The sequence below is a fragment of the Macaca fascicularis genome, chromosome 4, assembly GCF_037993035.2.
Source record: "Macaca fascicularis isolate 582-1 chromosome 4, T2T-MFA8v1.1".
Classification (NCBI taxonomy): Eukaryota; Metazoa; Chordata; class Mammalia; order Primates; family Cercopithecidae; genus Macaca; species Macaca fascicularis.
In genome coordinates, this window is record NC_088378.1 from 169,912,034 (window position 1) to 169,926,771 (window position 14,738).

At 50.8% G+C, this 14,738-nt stretch overlaps 2 protein-coding genes and 1 long non-coding RNA gene across 17 annotated transcripts in view; 2 read left to right on the forward strand and 1 right to left on the reverse strand.

The window, feature by feature from the left end:
• The first annotated feature begins 1,320 nt into the window (after positions 1-1,320).
• On the forward strand, positions 1,321-3,039 carry LOC141410182 (uncharacterized). Its single transcript, XR_012434332.1, has 2 exons — positions 1,321-1,786; positions 2,612-3,039. It is a non-coding gene; the product is annotated as an uncharacterized lncRNA (long non-coding RNA).
• A 3,495-nt stretch (positions 3,040-6,534) lies between these two features.
• Positions 6,535-10,426, forward strand: LOC102114855 (tubulin beta-2A chain). The gene is made up of 4 exons (XM_045389929.2): positions 6,535-6,672; positions 7,939-8,047; positions 8,356-8,466; positions 9,167-10,426. Exons 1-4 carry the CDS (start codon positions 6,616-6,618, stop codon positions 10,225-10,227), a joined length of 1,338 nt encoding a protein of 445 aa, XP_045245864.1. The 5' UTR covers positions 6,535-6,615; the 3' UTR covers positions 10,228-10,426.
• Positions 10,427-10,888: 462 nt separating this feature from the next.
• BPHL (biphenyl hydrolase like) overlaps positions 10,889-14,738 on the reverse strand; it is a 32,710-nt gene continuing 28,860 nt past the window's right edge. For all 15 annotated transcript variants that reach the window (XR_012434330.1, XR_012434329.1, XR_012434328.1 and 12 more), the window contains one exon: positions 10,889-11,602. Coding sequence is in view for 11 of the 15 variants with exons in the window: in XM_074038934.1 (XP_073895035.1) it covers positions 11,515-11,602 (88 nt within the window). In the remaining 4 variants the exon portion in view is untranslated. The remainder of the gene's footprint in view (positions 11,603-14,738) is intronic.

A 14,738-nucleotide genomic window follows, 5' to 3' on the forward strand; every position in this document is an offset into this window, starting at 1 on the left:
CCAGCTGGAGCTCTGGAGGTCACTGGCACTCTTTTGGAGGAACAGTCTCAAATCATATTAAACATGTTTCATTTTCTATTTTAGCTTTTTACATTAATTATAATTTATACATTACAATATAAAAGTTGAGTTGTCTTTGACTAATTGACATGATATATTCTATAGACATTTAAATTAACATTCATGGCCGGGCGCGGTGGCTCAAGCCTGTAATCCCAGCACTTTGGGAGGCCGAGATGGGCGGATCACGAGGTCAGGAGATCGAGACCATGCTGGCTAACACCGTGAAACCCCGTCTCTACTAAAAAATACAAAAAATTAGCCGGGCGAGGTGGCGGGCGCCTGTGGTCCCAGCTACTCGGGAGGCTGAGGCGGGAGAATGGCGTGAACCCAGGAGGCGGAGCTTGCAGTGAGCTGAGATCCGGCCACTGCACTCCAGCCTGGGCGACAGAGCGAGACTCCGTCTCAAAAAAAAAAAAATAAAATAAAATAAAAAATAAACATTCATTTTACTATTGCAATTTTCCTTTCTTATTTTGGAGTCATCAGTACCCTTATACCCCCCACACCCCAATTCTGATCTCAAACGTTTTCTTAGGTCTGGAAAACTAATTAGCACTGTGCTTGTGGTGACTAATGGTAAAACTGACCATGCCGGGCAAACTTGAGGTAATGGAAGGAACAAATGTTCTTCCTAATTAAGAAGAGACACAGAATATATACATTGGCAGCCAGCCATCGGTGGCATTTCATTAACACTAGCAACAAAATGTGGTGGCATCAAAAAGTAAATTTAACAAAATTAGCCCACCCCCCATTAAAATGTTCCCTATTGTTATTTTTGTACTACAGGGCTGTTAGGCGAAGGCGGAGGTTGCAGTGAACCCAAATCGCGCCATTGCACTCCAGCCTGGGTGACAGACCAAGACTGCACCTCTCAAAAAAAAAAAAAGTACTTTGATATTCTCTTATAGCTCCAAAAAAAAAAAAAAAGGCACGTCCTATTTTGAGCGCATTTCCCGCCTGGTATTTCATGAATTTGTGGGAATGGTTGTTGCTCCCGCTGCAAAGGCCGTCCGATCTTGACACAGAAGCTCAGGCCGCCCCGGCGACGGGCAGGGTGGGGCGGCGGCGGCCTCCAGGCGGAACCCGGGTCTTAGGGCGCGACGAGGCGGGACTGGCAGGGCCTCCAGGGGGCGCAGCCCCGCCCTCCCTCTGCGCCGCAGGCCCCGCACCCCAGGGCCTCTCCCGCCCGCACGAGGCCCCGCCCCGCCCCGCCCCGCCGTGCCGCGCTCTCACTGCGGGGAGGCGGCCAAGCTCAGCCTTTCCCGAACCGCCGTTTGTCTAGAGCGTGAAATGGAGCGGGTCGCGCGACCCGGCGCTCCGGAAGGAAGAAGGCAGCGTGGTGGCCCCACCCCGAGTCCCTGGCAGCCCAGCCCCGGCGAAGGGTGAAGAAGCCTGGGTCCAGAACTAGGTGGTCAGGGAGTCAGGCAGCAGGAAGCCACGGAGCCGGCTCTCCCGGGTGCCTCGCGCCGCCCGGCGCCGCCCAGCGCCCTCTGCCCTGGAAGGTGCAGAGGTGGGGCAGAGGGACCCTGGACCTGCAGACTTTCGGGGTCTGGGTGGGGGCAAGAGCGTTCCGATGGCGCCTCGGCTCGCGCTTAGAGATCCTGCGCCCGCTCACGCTGCAGCGCCAGCCTCGGGATTAGGGGCGAGGAGCGTAGTGCGGAGCTGGGTACAGAAGAGCGTGCGGCCGGAGGAGACCGCAGTCTCGCCGCAAGGGAGCCTCGTAAGTGGCTCTGGAATTGAGTCCTGATTCATGAAGAAGAGCTCCAGGGATGGAGGGGAAGGAGGGAGAAAAAAAGGGAGGGAAGGAGGGGGGAGAGGACGGGATTAACCAGTTATAATAGCTAATATTTATATAACACTGGGGCAGGTGGTATTGTAAGTGCTTTCACATATTCATTCAGGCTTTATCACAACCCCAGGAAGCGGGTACTATTATTACTATCACTTTGCAGATGAGGCAACTAAGGCAGAGCGAGGTTAAGTAACTTGCTGAGGTCACGAAGCTAAGAAGTGACAGAGTGAGGATTCGCAGCCAGTCCATCGACTCTAGGCCCTGTGCTCCTCAGCAGTCAGGGAACACGGCAGGAGGGCACTGAGGTAGGGACATTTATTCCAGTCCTCTAAACGGCCTTAGTCACGGGAAGCAGAGATGAGTTTGCTCAGATAATTCAGTATGGTCTGGACACCTCAGATTATGGGGACGATGATAGTTGGGAGTACGTTACATGTTTTTGAGAATTTGTGAGATTATGTCTAAGTCATAGCATAAGAAGATATAGTATTTTCTTCATTCTTAATGTTGAAGGCAAAAAAAAAAGTTATAAAGGAACAAAAACATCTAAACAGCCCATGAATAGGACAAACAAAAAGGAATATAATACATCAAGCATTAAAAAAAATCTCGAGAACAGTGGGAAGATACACTTGTACTCTTTAGTACTTTCTAAGTGTTTCTAATTTTATAATCAGACAATATGTATATAAGATATATGTATATATAATTGCTGTGTACATTGTATTTTTTTAAAAAATTTTTCGGGTATAGCTTAATGAGAATTTGACATCAAGAATGACATCTTTGAGACCAGCCTGGCCAACATGACGAAACCGTCTCTACTGAAAATACAAAAATTAACCGGTCATGGTCGTGCGTGCCTGTAATCCCATACTCCGGAGGATCGCTTGAGCCTGGGGGGCAGAGGTTGCAATGAGCCCAGATCATGCCACTGCACTCCAGCCTGGGCGACAGAGACTCCATTTCAAAAGAAAAAAAAAAAAAAGACATCTTCAGTTTTGAAAGGCCCCAGATTGACACTTGTAATATGAATGTCACATTCTGGGACATAGCCCATCCCAGAAAGTGGCTAAAAAAACTTCTGTATATTTACTCTGTATTATTATAGTCATCTGAAAAAAAAAAATTGTAAACTTTGGTGGGGTTGATATTTTAAAATTAAATTTAATTGGAGTTCAGACTTTTATTTTAGGTAACCTTTTGAAAAGGTTACATCCTCTTACATGCTTTGAACAAAATTCTTCCATCTTCATAAAGAGATGCTTTTATTTAAAAAATAGCAGACAGGGGCTACAGTGGATGAGTTTCATGGGAAAGAAGTTGGAGCGGAGAGTGCAGCTAGTTCCCTGGGCCTCCTCTGAGGGCACAAACAGGATGCAAGACTGTTCCATACGAATTTAGACAATTGTGTTGCTCGGATGGTCCTTGGGTTTTCGTCATTCTGCTGAAGAAACTGGTGTTTTCGAAATTCCAGGACTCTTTTACTTGGACCAACTAAATCTGTTTCAACTAGATCATAATTGTCACCCTTAGAGATGGCATCAATGAACAGTAATGATACCATCATAGCACCACATATTCACAGGGTACTTTTCACTAGAACATTCTTGCCAGGACCCTTCTTGTTGGGCCCTCTGAAGCAGGAGGCAGGAAGGGCAGGCAGAAGGGTAAGAGATTATGTCCTTCTGTAAAAGACAGATGTGGCTCAGCCTCCTACCAGGAACACATTCTCTAGTCTGAATTTTGTCATTACACCTGCCCTTCCCTTCCCCTCCTGCCCCCCTCCTCCCGCGCCAATGATGCCTTCAGGGTAGGGGTGGCTCAGACACTGCGCGTGGCATCCTGTCTAAAGCAGGAAGTGCCTTGAGGCTGGAGGAGGTTGGTTCCCTTCCCCTTCCCCATCCCCCGCCCACCCAACAGCCAGTGGAGCTGCTCCTCTTTAGACACCGAAAAATGGATGAAAGGGGAGCGAGTGCTCCTCAAAAGCCTATTCTAGGGAAGGGGAGAATTAGCAGGCTCCATTTCGTCTGTTATCTGCATCGGTGCTGCACAAGGTGGAGTTGCTTAGTGACAGCAAGGTGGGGTTGGGGATATCTACACTTGCCGCGAGGGAGGGGAGAACAGGAACTCACAGCCTCAGATGAGTCACCGTAGGCAGGGCAGGCATTATTTAAAACTCCGCGTGTGAGTTTGTCTGATTATACACTAACACACATCACGGGCGGCGCCGAGGGAGGAGGGCGCCAGAGAGAAGTAGTCTGGGCGTGAGCTGCCAGGCAGGAGAAGGCTGACTTGGGCAGAACATTCACTGCCAGCCATCCAGAGCAGACAGTCAGGTGCCTGGCCTGCGCCCATGAGCCCTGCCATGGATTTATTTTCTGTGCGCTCACTGATGTCCAGTTCACAGACAGTGCCTCTCAGCTTCCCAATGTAAGAAAAATCCATTTCCATTCTTCAGATATGGTGAGAGAAGCTCAGAGAGGTGCAGTGACTTGCTGGAGGACTGAGCTAGGAACAGCAGAGTGGTCACATGCTCCACAGGCCAGGAAATGCCCAGCTGCTAGGGGTCCCCGTGTCCCCAGTGCTGTCCCTTTCAGGTCTCATCCTCTGCTCCTATTTGGCCTCAGATTTCACGTTGAATTAAAACACAAAGGCCAAGAAGCAATTATCTCCGGAAAAACCTTTTCAGAACTGTGTAATGAGTGAAGGTACCCCAAGAAAAGCCATTCTCTGGAGAGGTTCTGGAAGGCTCCGGCTGGTGGTGAAGAGCCAAGATGTGGGAGGTGGGGTGGAGGTGGGGAGAAGGTGGAGTCCAAGCTCTGGGTACCTGGGAGCGGCATCCGAGGGACAGGCTGTCCACTGGGGGCCCAGCAGCAGGGAGAGGGGAGACAGGAGGAGAAGTTCTAGGAAATCTGTCCCCACCCTGTGAAGAGGCACTAGGCACCTGCCTACCTACATGCTGGGAGGATGCTGGGCACTTCCTAAAGCTGGGGTGATTAAGACCTGACTTGGCCTAAGAGGCTACTCATAGACATCTGGCTTTATTTTCCACCTCCGATACAGACCAGCTATTGAGGTGGCAAGTAGGGTGCACATTAAGAATGACGGCATCACCTTGGGTTTTACCAAGGCATTTTTGCTCCATAAACTCAGTGTGCTTTCATATATGGCTTCTCATTTCCTACCACAAAGCCAGCTCCAGGGCATCTGTAATTATCATCATTATATAGTCGGAATGTGCTGGGAACCAAAGGCAGTCCCCAGGCCCCTGTTACCTAGTCCACTGTGCAGGGCCATCTTTGTGAATAATTAAGACTAGTCCTTACCACAGCCCACCCAAGCCTTTAAAACTCACCTGGGCTTTCTCTTTGTACAAAGACTTTAGATTCCTTCCTTTACTAGCTTTGTGACTGGTCAGGTCTTTCAGCCTCGCTTTCCGAGCTATGAAATTGGGGTAGTAATAATGCTTACCCCAAGCCAGTGGTAGTCAACAAAAATATGCATAAGTGAGCAGCAAATGGAAACCAAGTATGTAATTTTATATTTTCTAATCTCAAAACAAGTCATTTAACACAATGTATCCAAAACACTATTATTTTGATAGATCAATATTTAAGAATCAATAATGAAATATTTCACATTATTTTAACTTACTGAGCCCATAAAATCCAGTGTATACTTCACACTTAACAGCACATCTCAGTTCAGACTACCTACGTTTCAATGTTCGGCAGCCACCATGCCTAGGGTCTACGGAACTGGACAGCCTAGCTCCGAAAGCTTCCCTGAGGATCAGGTGACCTAAGGGGTGTAAGGGGCAGGGCCATCAGCTGACACATCAACGTGGCAGATATATTCCTCCTGTCTTTCCTCTCTGACACACACACACACACACACACACACACCCGCAGAATTTTCCACATTTAAAAGGCCTTTACAAGGACGCAGGAGCCCAAAGCAGACATGTGACAAATCCAGCCCTTTTCTAGACCCCCCAACTCCCACCCCAGACCAAGCCATCTTCCTTCCCTGTAGGGGCGAAAGGGCGCCCACCCTGCCATCCTGCCATTCCTTTCAGGCAGCTGCCCGTCGGCTCCCCGGGGCTCCACACTCCTCTCCACGCTGCCCACCGCCTCCCAACGGCGCCCTGGCCCCTGCCCAGGATGCGGGAAACCTTTGCTACCCGCTGGAGAGCCCAGTGCAAATGGGTCTTCAATTTCCAGTTCCCCACTCCAAAGGGTACTCGACACCTCTCCCCGCCCCCTAGGAGGCGAGGACCCTGTTCCGAGGCAGCCCCTCCCCCTGGTTCCGGGGCCCCGGTCTCCAGCCCTCCTTGAGGGTCCAGAGTGGGCGGGGCGGGGTGGGGACTGCGGCGTAAGCGAGGAACCCAGTCCCAGGGGTCGCCCGCGCCCGTGGATCCGGCAGGGGGCTGCGGCGGGGTCCGAGGTCCGGGCACCGCGGTGACCGCGGGACAGCGGGGCCGGCGGCCCACCCCAGACCCAGCGGCAGCCGCAACGGGCCGAGCGCCCCCACACCTCGCACCGCGCCCCGGCTCCCCCTCGCGGTGCCGCAGTCCCAGCCGCACCACCCCCGCGGCCGCAGCCCCGCCCGTCATGACGTCACCGGGCAGGGCGGGTCCCCGGGTATAAAAGACGGAGCTGGGGGGCGGCGGCAGGTCTCCGCGCAGCTAAGCCCGCCTGTCCACGCCGCGCACCGCTCCGAGGGCCAGCGCCACCCGCTCAGCAGCCGGCACCATGCGCGAGATCGTGCACATCCAGGCGGGCCAGTGCGGCAACCAGATCGGCGCCAAGGTGGGTGCGCTGCCGCGGAGGGACCTGGGGTGGGGACCGAGGGTGCGGGCTGGGGCTGGGGCTGGGGCTGGGGCCGGGGCGGGGGCGGGAGGCCGCGGCGACCCCGGGCTGGCTGGGTGGCACATTCCGCGGCGAGGCCGCCGGGCGGGGCCCGGGAGGCTGCATGACCCGTCAGGATGCCCGCAGCGCCGCAGCTGTGCGTGCGTTTAATCCGGGCCCTTTCGATTTCCCTGGGACACAGCCCTTCTGAGGGACGCGGTTGGCATTCCGCTGGGTGTATTTGTCTCAGAAGCTTGGGTCGGGGCTACGGTCACATTTATTGCGCTAGCTTCATATGAATTTAATTTGTGTATTTATCTCTACGGTTTGAATGAAAACATGCAGTGTCACTGGACTGACAGATGTAACAGAGGCTTCCCTTTGGGTCGTACAGGCGAGGGTGTTAGATAAATTTCCTTGCTCGGGCACTGTCTTGACATGATCACATACAACGCGATAGTTTTGCTGCCAGTCCCCGAGGCGGCAGGTGACTGCGCTGGGCGGGGGCTGCAATTACTGACCGCTGTGTGGGAGGCAGCAGAGGGCCTGGTGCATGAGTGGGGGCGGGAGCCAGTACAAGGACGTGGTCTCTTTGAGAACCGCCATGTTGCCCACCCAGCCTCCCCGCCCCCTCCCTGCCGCAAATTCACAATGGAGCCAGCGCCCTCACCATGGCCAGCTCCTTCCACTGCCGCCCAGGTGCCCTCCCAGGCTCCTGATGCCCTTCGCCCAGTCCCTCCGGTGGTCAGTGCTAGCATTAAACCTGCACTGTTGCAGGGGTGCCTGGGATCTGTGCCAAGAGAGCTTGATCCCTGGAGGCAGACACAGGGTGGGTCCCCCTGTCCTTGGTCCTGCCACGACCCATCAATCATCCCGGATGCAGTGGCATTCAGCCCTGCCTGGGGTGACAGAGCCTCCCTGTACCCCTTCTCGATTTCTCTACCCTCCCCACACTCTCCCTAGAAGGGCATCTGCTGTGCCCCCTCCTCCTCCAGGGCCCCTCCCAGCCTTTCAGTCTATCGCCATAATATGGCCGATGCTCTGCAGATTTTCAAGCCCCTCAGCAGCGGCTGCTGCAGGAAATAGGGGGTGCAGCTCTTTGCTCTCTGTCTAGCACTTACTGTCTGACCACAAAAGCCCCTGTTCCAAGGACATGGGAGGAGGACAAGGCCATCCTTAGTGACATTCAGGATGCAGAGCCATGGTGTGGTTCTTGTTTCATTTCAGTTTTGGGAGGTCATCAGTGATGAGCATGGGATCGACCCCACAGGCAGTTACCATGGAGACAGTGACTTGCAGCTGGAGAGAATCAACGTGTACTACAATGAGGCTGCTGGTGAGTAGCGGGATGTGTGTGCCCAGGAATCCTTGTTTTCCATGATGTGGGAGATGAAATGTCCTAGGAACATGCACGTGACAAAGGCATGCTTCTTGCATATTCATTTCAAATGCCAACTGCTGGAAAAACACGCTTTATGGTTTCCTAAGAGTCCTGCCTGTTTGCCACAGTTAAGCACGCTCAGGACCTCCTTTTTCTTAAAAGCAGAAAATCTCCTGTTCTCCTTTTGTCTCAGATGCTGGAATTGAATGCTGCTGTGAGTCCATCCCTAAGCACAGGTCTGAGTCAGTTCTTGTTTCCTGCAGGTAATAAATACGTACCTCGGGCCATCCTGGTGGATCTGGAGCCTGGCACCATGGACTCCGTCAGGTCTGGACCCTTCGGCCAGATCTTCAGGCCAGACAACTTCGTGTTTGGTATGTAGTCATGATCACTGGGAACTGGCCAAATGACACCTTCTTCCTAACAGCCCTGCAAAGCACAGTTCGTAGTGTTCAGTGCTGAGGTGACACTGTGTCCACGGCAGCCCTGAGTCCTGGCCTAGCTCCATGCAGTCCATGGGCGGTCATGGCTCACAGATCAACGCCAGCCTGCAGAGGGCTGCCGCAGCTCTTCCATTGCAGAGCAGCCTCAGACTGGAAGGAAGAAAGAGCAAGGAAAAGCTTCAAGCCAGGCTTCATAGGCTATAGGCAACTTCAAAGGACTTCAAAGAGTCAGGGGCCAAAAGCACAGGTTATGACCGGAGCTAGACAGATGCTGAGGCCACCTTCTCTCCTAGTCACACTGCTTTCACCTTGCCTGTTTAATTGTACTTGAGTATAAAGAGAATGCCTGTTAAAAATGTATGTATTTCAGAACCAATTAAGTTTTCTAACCCTATCCTCTTCCTCAGTAAATAGCCTCCGATGAGCTAAACTTACTTCTTAACTTTATTATGATCCCCAGTGTTTTTGAGGTCGCTGACACAGAAAAATATTTCTTCAGGTAAAAGAAGAGTATTCAAAAGAGAAGAATCTGCCAGTCTAAGACCAGTCCTACCTTCTCCTCCATAGTCAAAATGACAGATTTTGAAATTCCTTATGTTTTAGTGTCTAATGTTCACTTTCCCTCTGGCAGGCCAGAGCGGAGCTGGGAATAACTGGGCCAAGGGCCACTACACAGAGGGAGCCGAGCTGGTCGACTCGGTCCTGGACGTGGTGAGGAAGGAGTCAGAGAGCTGTGACTGTCTCCAGGGCTTCCAGCTGACCCACTCTCTGGGGGGCGGCACCGGGTCCGGGATGGGCACCCTGCTCATCAGCAAGATCCGGGAAGAGTACCCAGACCGCATCATGAACACCTTCAGCGTCATGCCCTCACCCAAGGTGTCAGACACGGTGGTGGAGCCCTACAACGCCACCCTCTCTGTCCACCAGCTGGTGGAAAACACAGATGAAACCTACTCCATTGATAACGAGGCCCTGTACGACATCTGCTTCCGCACCCTGAAGCTGACCACCCCCACCTACGGGGACCTCAACCACCTGGTGTCGGCCACCATGAGCGGGGTCACCACCTGCCTGCGCTTCCCGGGCCAGCTGAACGCAGACCTGCGCAAGCTGGCGGTGAACATGGTGCCCTTCCCGCGCCTGCACTTCTTCATGCCCGGCTTCGCGCCCCTCACCAGCCGGGGCAGCCAGCAGTACCGCGCGCTCACGGTGCCCGAGCTCACCCAGCAGATGTTCGACTCCAAGAACATGATGGCAGCCTGCGACCCGCGCCACGGCCGCTACCTGACGGTGGCTGCCATCTTCCGGGGCCGCATGTCCATGAAGGAGGTGGACGAGCAGATGCTCAACGTGCAGAACAAGAACAGCAGCTACTTCGTGGAGTGGATCCCCAACAACGTGAAGACGGCCGTGTGCGACATCCCGCCCCGCGGCCTGAAGATGTCGGCCACCTTCATCGGCAACAGCACGGCCATCCAGGAGCTGTTCAAGCGCATCTCGGAGCAGTTCACGGCCATGTTCCGGCGCAAGGCCTTCCTGCACTGGTACACGGGCGAGGGCATGGACGAGATGGAGTTCACCGAGGCCGAGAGCAACATGAACGACCTGGTGTCTGAGTACCAGCAGTACCAGGACGCCACGGCCGACGAACAGGGGGAGTTCGAGGAGGAGGAGGGCGAGGACGAGGCTTAAGAACTTCTGAAATCAATCGTGCATCCTTAGTGAACTTCTATTGTCCTCAAGCATGGTCTTTCTACTTGTAAACTATGGTGCTCAGTTTTGCCTCTGTTAGAAAAATGCACACTGTTGATGTAATGATGTGGAACTCCTCTAAAAATTACAGTATTGTCTGTGAAGGTATCTATACTAATAAAAAAGCATGTGTGGAAAACCTTGTGGTCTCTGCTCTCCCTTCAAGTAATTTTTATTCTTTCTCTAAATGCTTAAGTATAAAGTTTCAAGGTTTAACTTGGTACTGTTTTTATTGTGGTAATCAAAGTTTAATAGCAATGTAGGATTTCTGCTTTAGTATTTTAATTAATAGCATTCCTGCCCTTTTAGTACAGAGCCATGAAAATACGTATTTTGTTCGCCTTTACTGGCCCAAAGTATTCATCTCTCAAAAGTGAACCAGGAGTAAAGAGGGATATGGGGTAAAGCAAACCTGCTTCTATCTGCTGCTGGTCTGGACATCCTATGATCTTAGAATTGAGGACCTCAGGCACGGACTCTCCCTACTTCTCTTTGAATATGATAAACACAAATAAAAACACAAGTGAAGCTTGAACCTCTCAGATAAAAGGTACAGTATAAATTCAAGACGTCTTAAAATCTCCAACATTGACACTACACATTCTCCAGGTAAAATTTATTTGAAAGTAAATTATGGCAGGAATTCACCTGTTAAGACAATGGTATAACCTATCACAACTTCATATTAGAAAATCAGATTTAATTTTCATAGCTATGAAATTTAATTTTCATAACATAGAAGTTAGAGGCTTTATTCCTTTTTTTTTTTTTTTAAAGACAAGATCTTACTCTGTTGCCCAGGTTGGAGTGCAGTGATGCAATCACAGCTCATTGCAGCTTTGAATTGGTTCAAGTGATCCTCCGCCTCAGCTTCCGGAGCAGCTGGGACCACAGGTGTGTGCCACTTCGCCTGGCTAATTCTAAAAAACTTTTTTTTTTGTAGAGCCAGAGTCTCCCTATATTGCACAAGTTGGTCTTGAACTCCTAGGCTCAGGCAATTCTCCCGCCTCAGCCTCCCAAAGTGCTGAGATTATAGCGGTGAGCCACCGTGCCCAGTCTGAAGCTAGAGGCTGGTTTCAGTATGTCATTGTTCTCATCTGGTCAGGATAAGATTGAAGGGAGGGGTAGAAAGTTTCCAAGGCGGAAGGTTTCAAAGGCATCATGGTAACAGGCAGCAACACGATGAAGCCCCACGCGAAGGAGCCACCGAGACTCCAGTGCGCACTCTCACTGCAGGAAGCCTTCTGCTAACCTGTTGAAATCATTTGCAAAACGCAAATGCAGGTTGTGTTTGCCTTCTGGCATCAAATGCAGCCTAAAAACAGGAAGAAAAAACGCTTTGCGTCAATGGCACACCATGTAAGAACAAACCCCTCACTCTCCCCAACACTTCACAAACATCTAAAGTGAAAAATTGCCACATTTTCCCCATGAGCACTATCGAGGAGAAAATGGAACCCATCAGCCTTCTAAGAATACAGACAGAAACGTGAAACTTGGAGTTTATGACGACCCCTGAGGCTGACTGTAAGGCGACGACTTAACAGTAGCAGACACATATTATATTTGGAATTGAATCACGTAACAAATGGTTTGACCAGAAAAAGACTGAGAGTTGGGGAGGTGATTTGGTGGTTACTCTAGAAAAATCCATTTTAATGAAGTTGATTTTAAGAGAGGTTGGTAAGATGATAAAAAGAAGAAATGTCCAGAATGCACTGGGCTGGAGCAGGTGAGTTTCTTGGGCTGTCAATGTAGCGGGCAAGTGCAAAGCAGAATGCACAGCCGCCCTCAGCCTGCTGCTCAACGTTCCAAATCACCCTTCCATTTTTGGATTACTGAACAAATCCATCTACATACAAGCCGCCAGACAAATGGCTGTGAGGGTGGTGAGCCCACGCCAGCAGGCCTGTGCTCCAGGAGCCGCTGCTGCAGCTGTCACGGCTCAGCGCTGTGGCAAACACACTGTCCTCGTAAGGCTTCTTCCTTTCAACAGGATTGTGATAAAATGGGACAGGTTTACAGTTTCCTGAATAAATGCAGCCTTCTCTTTGTTCTATATTTGACTTATTAGCTACAAAAGTATAGAAACAGTAAAAGTGTTAAAGGTTCTAGGATGAAAGCCTAAGTTCAAGCCACTTTGTCTACAATGATAACTAGACATTAAAAGGACAATATTGGGGCAGAATGCGTTACCATGTTGCCGAATTTTTTGACTTTCAATACTTGGGGACTGACAGCTCAGAACCTCAGCAGGCTCCAGGGAGGGACTGTGGGGCAGGGAGCTGTCCTTGGAAGATGCTGGGCCTCTTCCAACTCAGCCACCACATTGTGGGTGGGAATGGGGTACCAAGAGAATCAACTTGAAAGGAAGACATATTGTTGGGACCTTTCCAAGGGCCTTGGAAAATTAGTAATGCTATTACTAACAACCAGAACATTCTAAATTCAAATTTAACACTATTCAGAAAAGAAGGATGAGTTGCACCTACCCCAAAGATAGGATCCCAGTTGCCTACACAAGGAACAGGGTTTGCAGGGACACTCAAGGCCTTTGTTTTCAGGAAACAGGAAAGAACCAATTGCCAAGGATGCTGAGAGGTCACAGAAGGTCACGTATAGGCTAAATTGCATCCCGTAATCTGCACTAAGCTGGATTGGGAGGCAGGGAATCCCCAGCCTGCCACACGTGAAGTCCTCCTCTGTAAACAGCCCAGCCCATCTGGCTACGATTTGTTGGTTTCCCACAAGGAAGGAAGGAGACCCTCGCTGTGAATCCTTTCTTTTTAGCTGTTCAGCACTGTCTGCACTCTTCCTAATCTCTAGATCTTGGGGAAATAAAAATTAGGTTCCCTTCATTAAACTGTGGGAGACCTGCTCTGAATGCTGGATGGATGAATGGACAGATGCACAGATAGACAGAAGAGAATATGAAGACAACTGTTCTCCTTGATATCTTTTGAGGGTCATTTCAAGCTCCTTCGCAGCCCTTGCCTCCCTTAGGTCTGACCCAGGTTTCACTGCACGGAAACTCTACTGTGTTCCTCTTTGGGAACAGGACCACGAGAGACCATCATGAATATCAGCTGTCAAGGCAAGGCAGGAGCTCTGTAGCTGCCCTAGATTCTCACCCAAAAGGATGTAATCACATGCTTTGTGGAGAGTGCTTTTCAAACAATAACATTCTCCAGAAAAATGAGTACGAAACCCCCCACTGCTACACACATGGCCGAGTGGGACATGAAGGGGCTTCAGAGGATGAACACGAGTTCCTCTGCCCGGGCAGGTTCCTCATTGCATGTTGCACCTTCAGAAACAAGACATGATTCCAGATATTTTGAGGAACTAGAAACTAACCCCAAGATAAATGTATGGGTCACTTTACCTCTGTCGATACAGCTCTTTTAAGTCAAAATGGCATAGGTGAGATGCTGGCCTCGTGACGCTACCTTTCCTGCCCCGCCTGGAGCCCTTTTCATCTTTAGCTGAACTTTCTTTTTTTTTTTTTTTTGAGACGGAGTCTGGCTCTGTCGCCCAGGCTGGAGTGCAGTGGCCGGATCTCAGCTCACTGCAAGCTCCGCCTCCCGGGTTTGCGCCATTCTCCTGCCTCAGCCTCCCGAGTAGCTGGAACTACAGGCGCCCGCCACCTCGCCCGGCTATTTTTTTGTATTTTTTAGTAGAGACGGGGTTTCACTGTGTTAGCCAGGATGGTCTCAATCTCCTGACCTCGTGATCCGCCCATCTCGGCCTCCCAAAGTGCTGGGATTACAGGCTTGAGCCACCGCGCCCGGCCATTTAGCTGAACTTTCACCTGTAACTCAGGGAGTTAGACAGTAACAAGGCCACAAGTAATGCGCTGTGGCGTGTCTTCACCTTGGATCAATGTAACAAAACTTGATCTATGAATCCATAAAGTTGTCAGTAAGTCTGTAATCCGTAGAGTGCCAGTATTTCACACTTTTGTTTTAACTGGAACCCAAAGCAGGCCGCTGGATCTTTGCACAGCATATCTTCCAGTGTGAAACTGGGCAGCAACATGGATATCACTTCTTCAGGCATTCCTTCTGACACCATCCAAACCTGGTTGCCAGTAGCCCCTTTTTATTCAGAAACTAAATATTGTCCTTTTTCATTCTGCTTCTTCTAGAAAGCACCATCTAAGAAAAAGGTACTAGACCAGGCACGGTGGCTCACGCCTGTAGTACCAGCACTTTGGGAGGCCGAGGTGGGTGGATTACTTGAGGTTAGGAGTTCAAGACCAGCCTGGTCAACATGGTGAAACTCCATCTCTACTAAAAATACAAAAATTAGCCAGGCATGGTGGTGCATGCCTATAATCCCAGCTACTTGGGAGGCTGAGGCAGGAGAATTACTTGAACCCAGTAGGCAGAGGTTGCAGTGAGCCAAGATCCTACCACTGCACTCCAGCCTGGGCAACAGAGCAAGGCTCT

Coding starts and splice junctions, on each gene's coding strand:
- LOC102114855 (XM_045389929.2), top strand. CDS start 6,616: ATGCGCGAGATCGTGCACATCCAGGCGGGCCAGTGCGGCAACCAGATC. Junction 6,673..7,938: donor GCAACCAGATCGGCGCCAAG/GTGGGTGCGCTG, acceptor GTTTCATTTCAG/TTTTGGGAGGTCATCAGTGA. Junction 8,467..9,166: donor GCCAGACAACTTCGTGTTTG/GTATGTAGTCAT, acceptor TCCCTCTGGCAG/GCCAGAGCGGAGCTGGGAAT.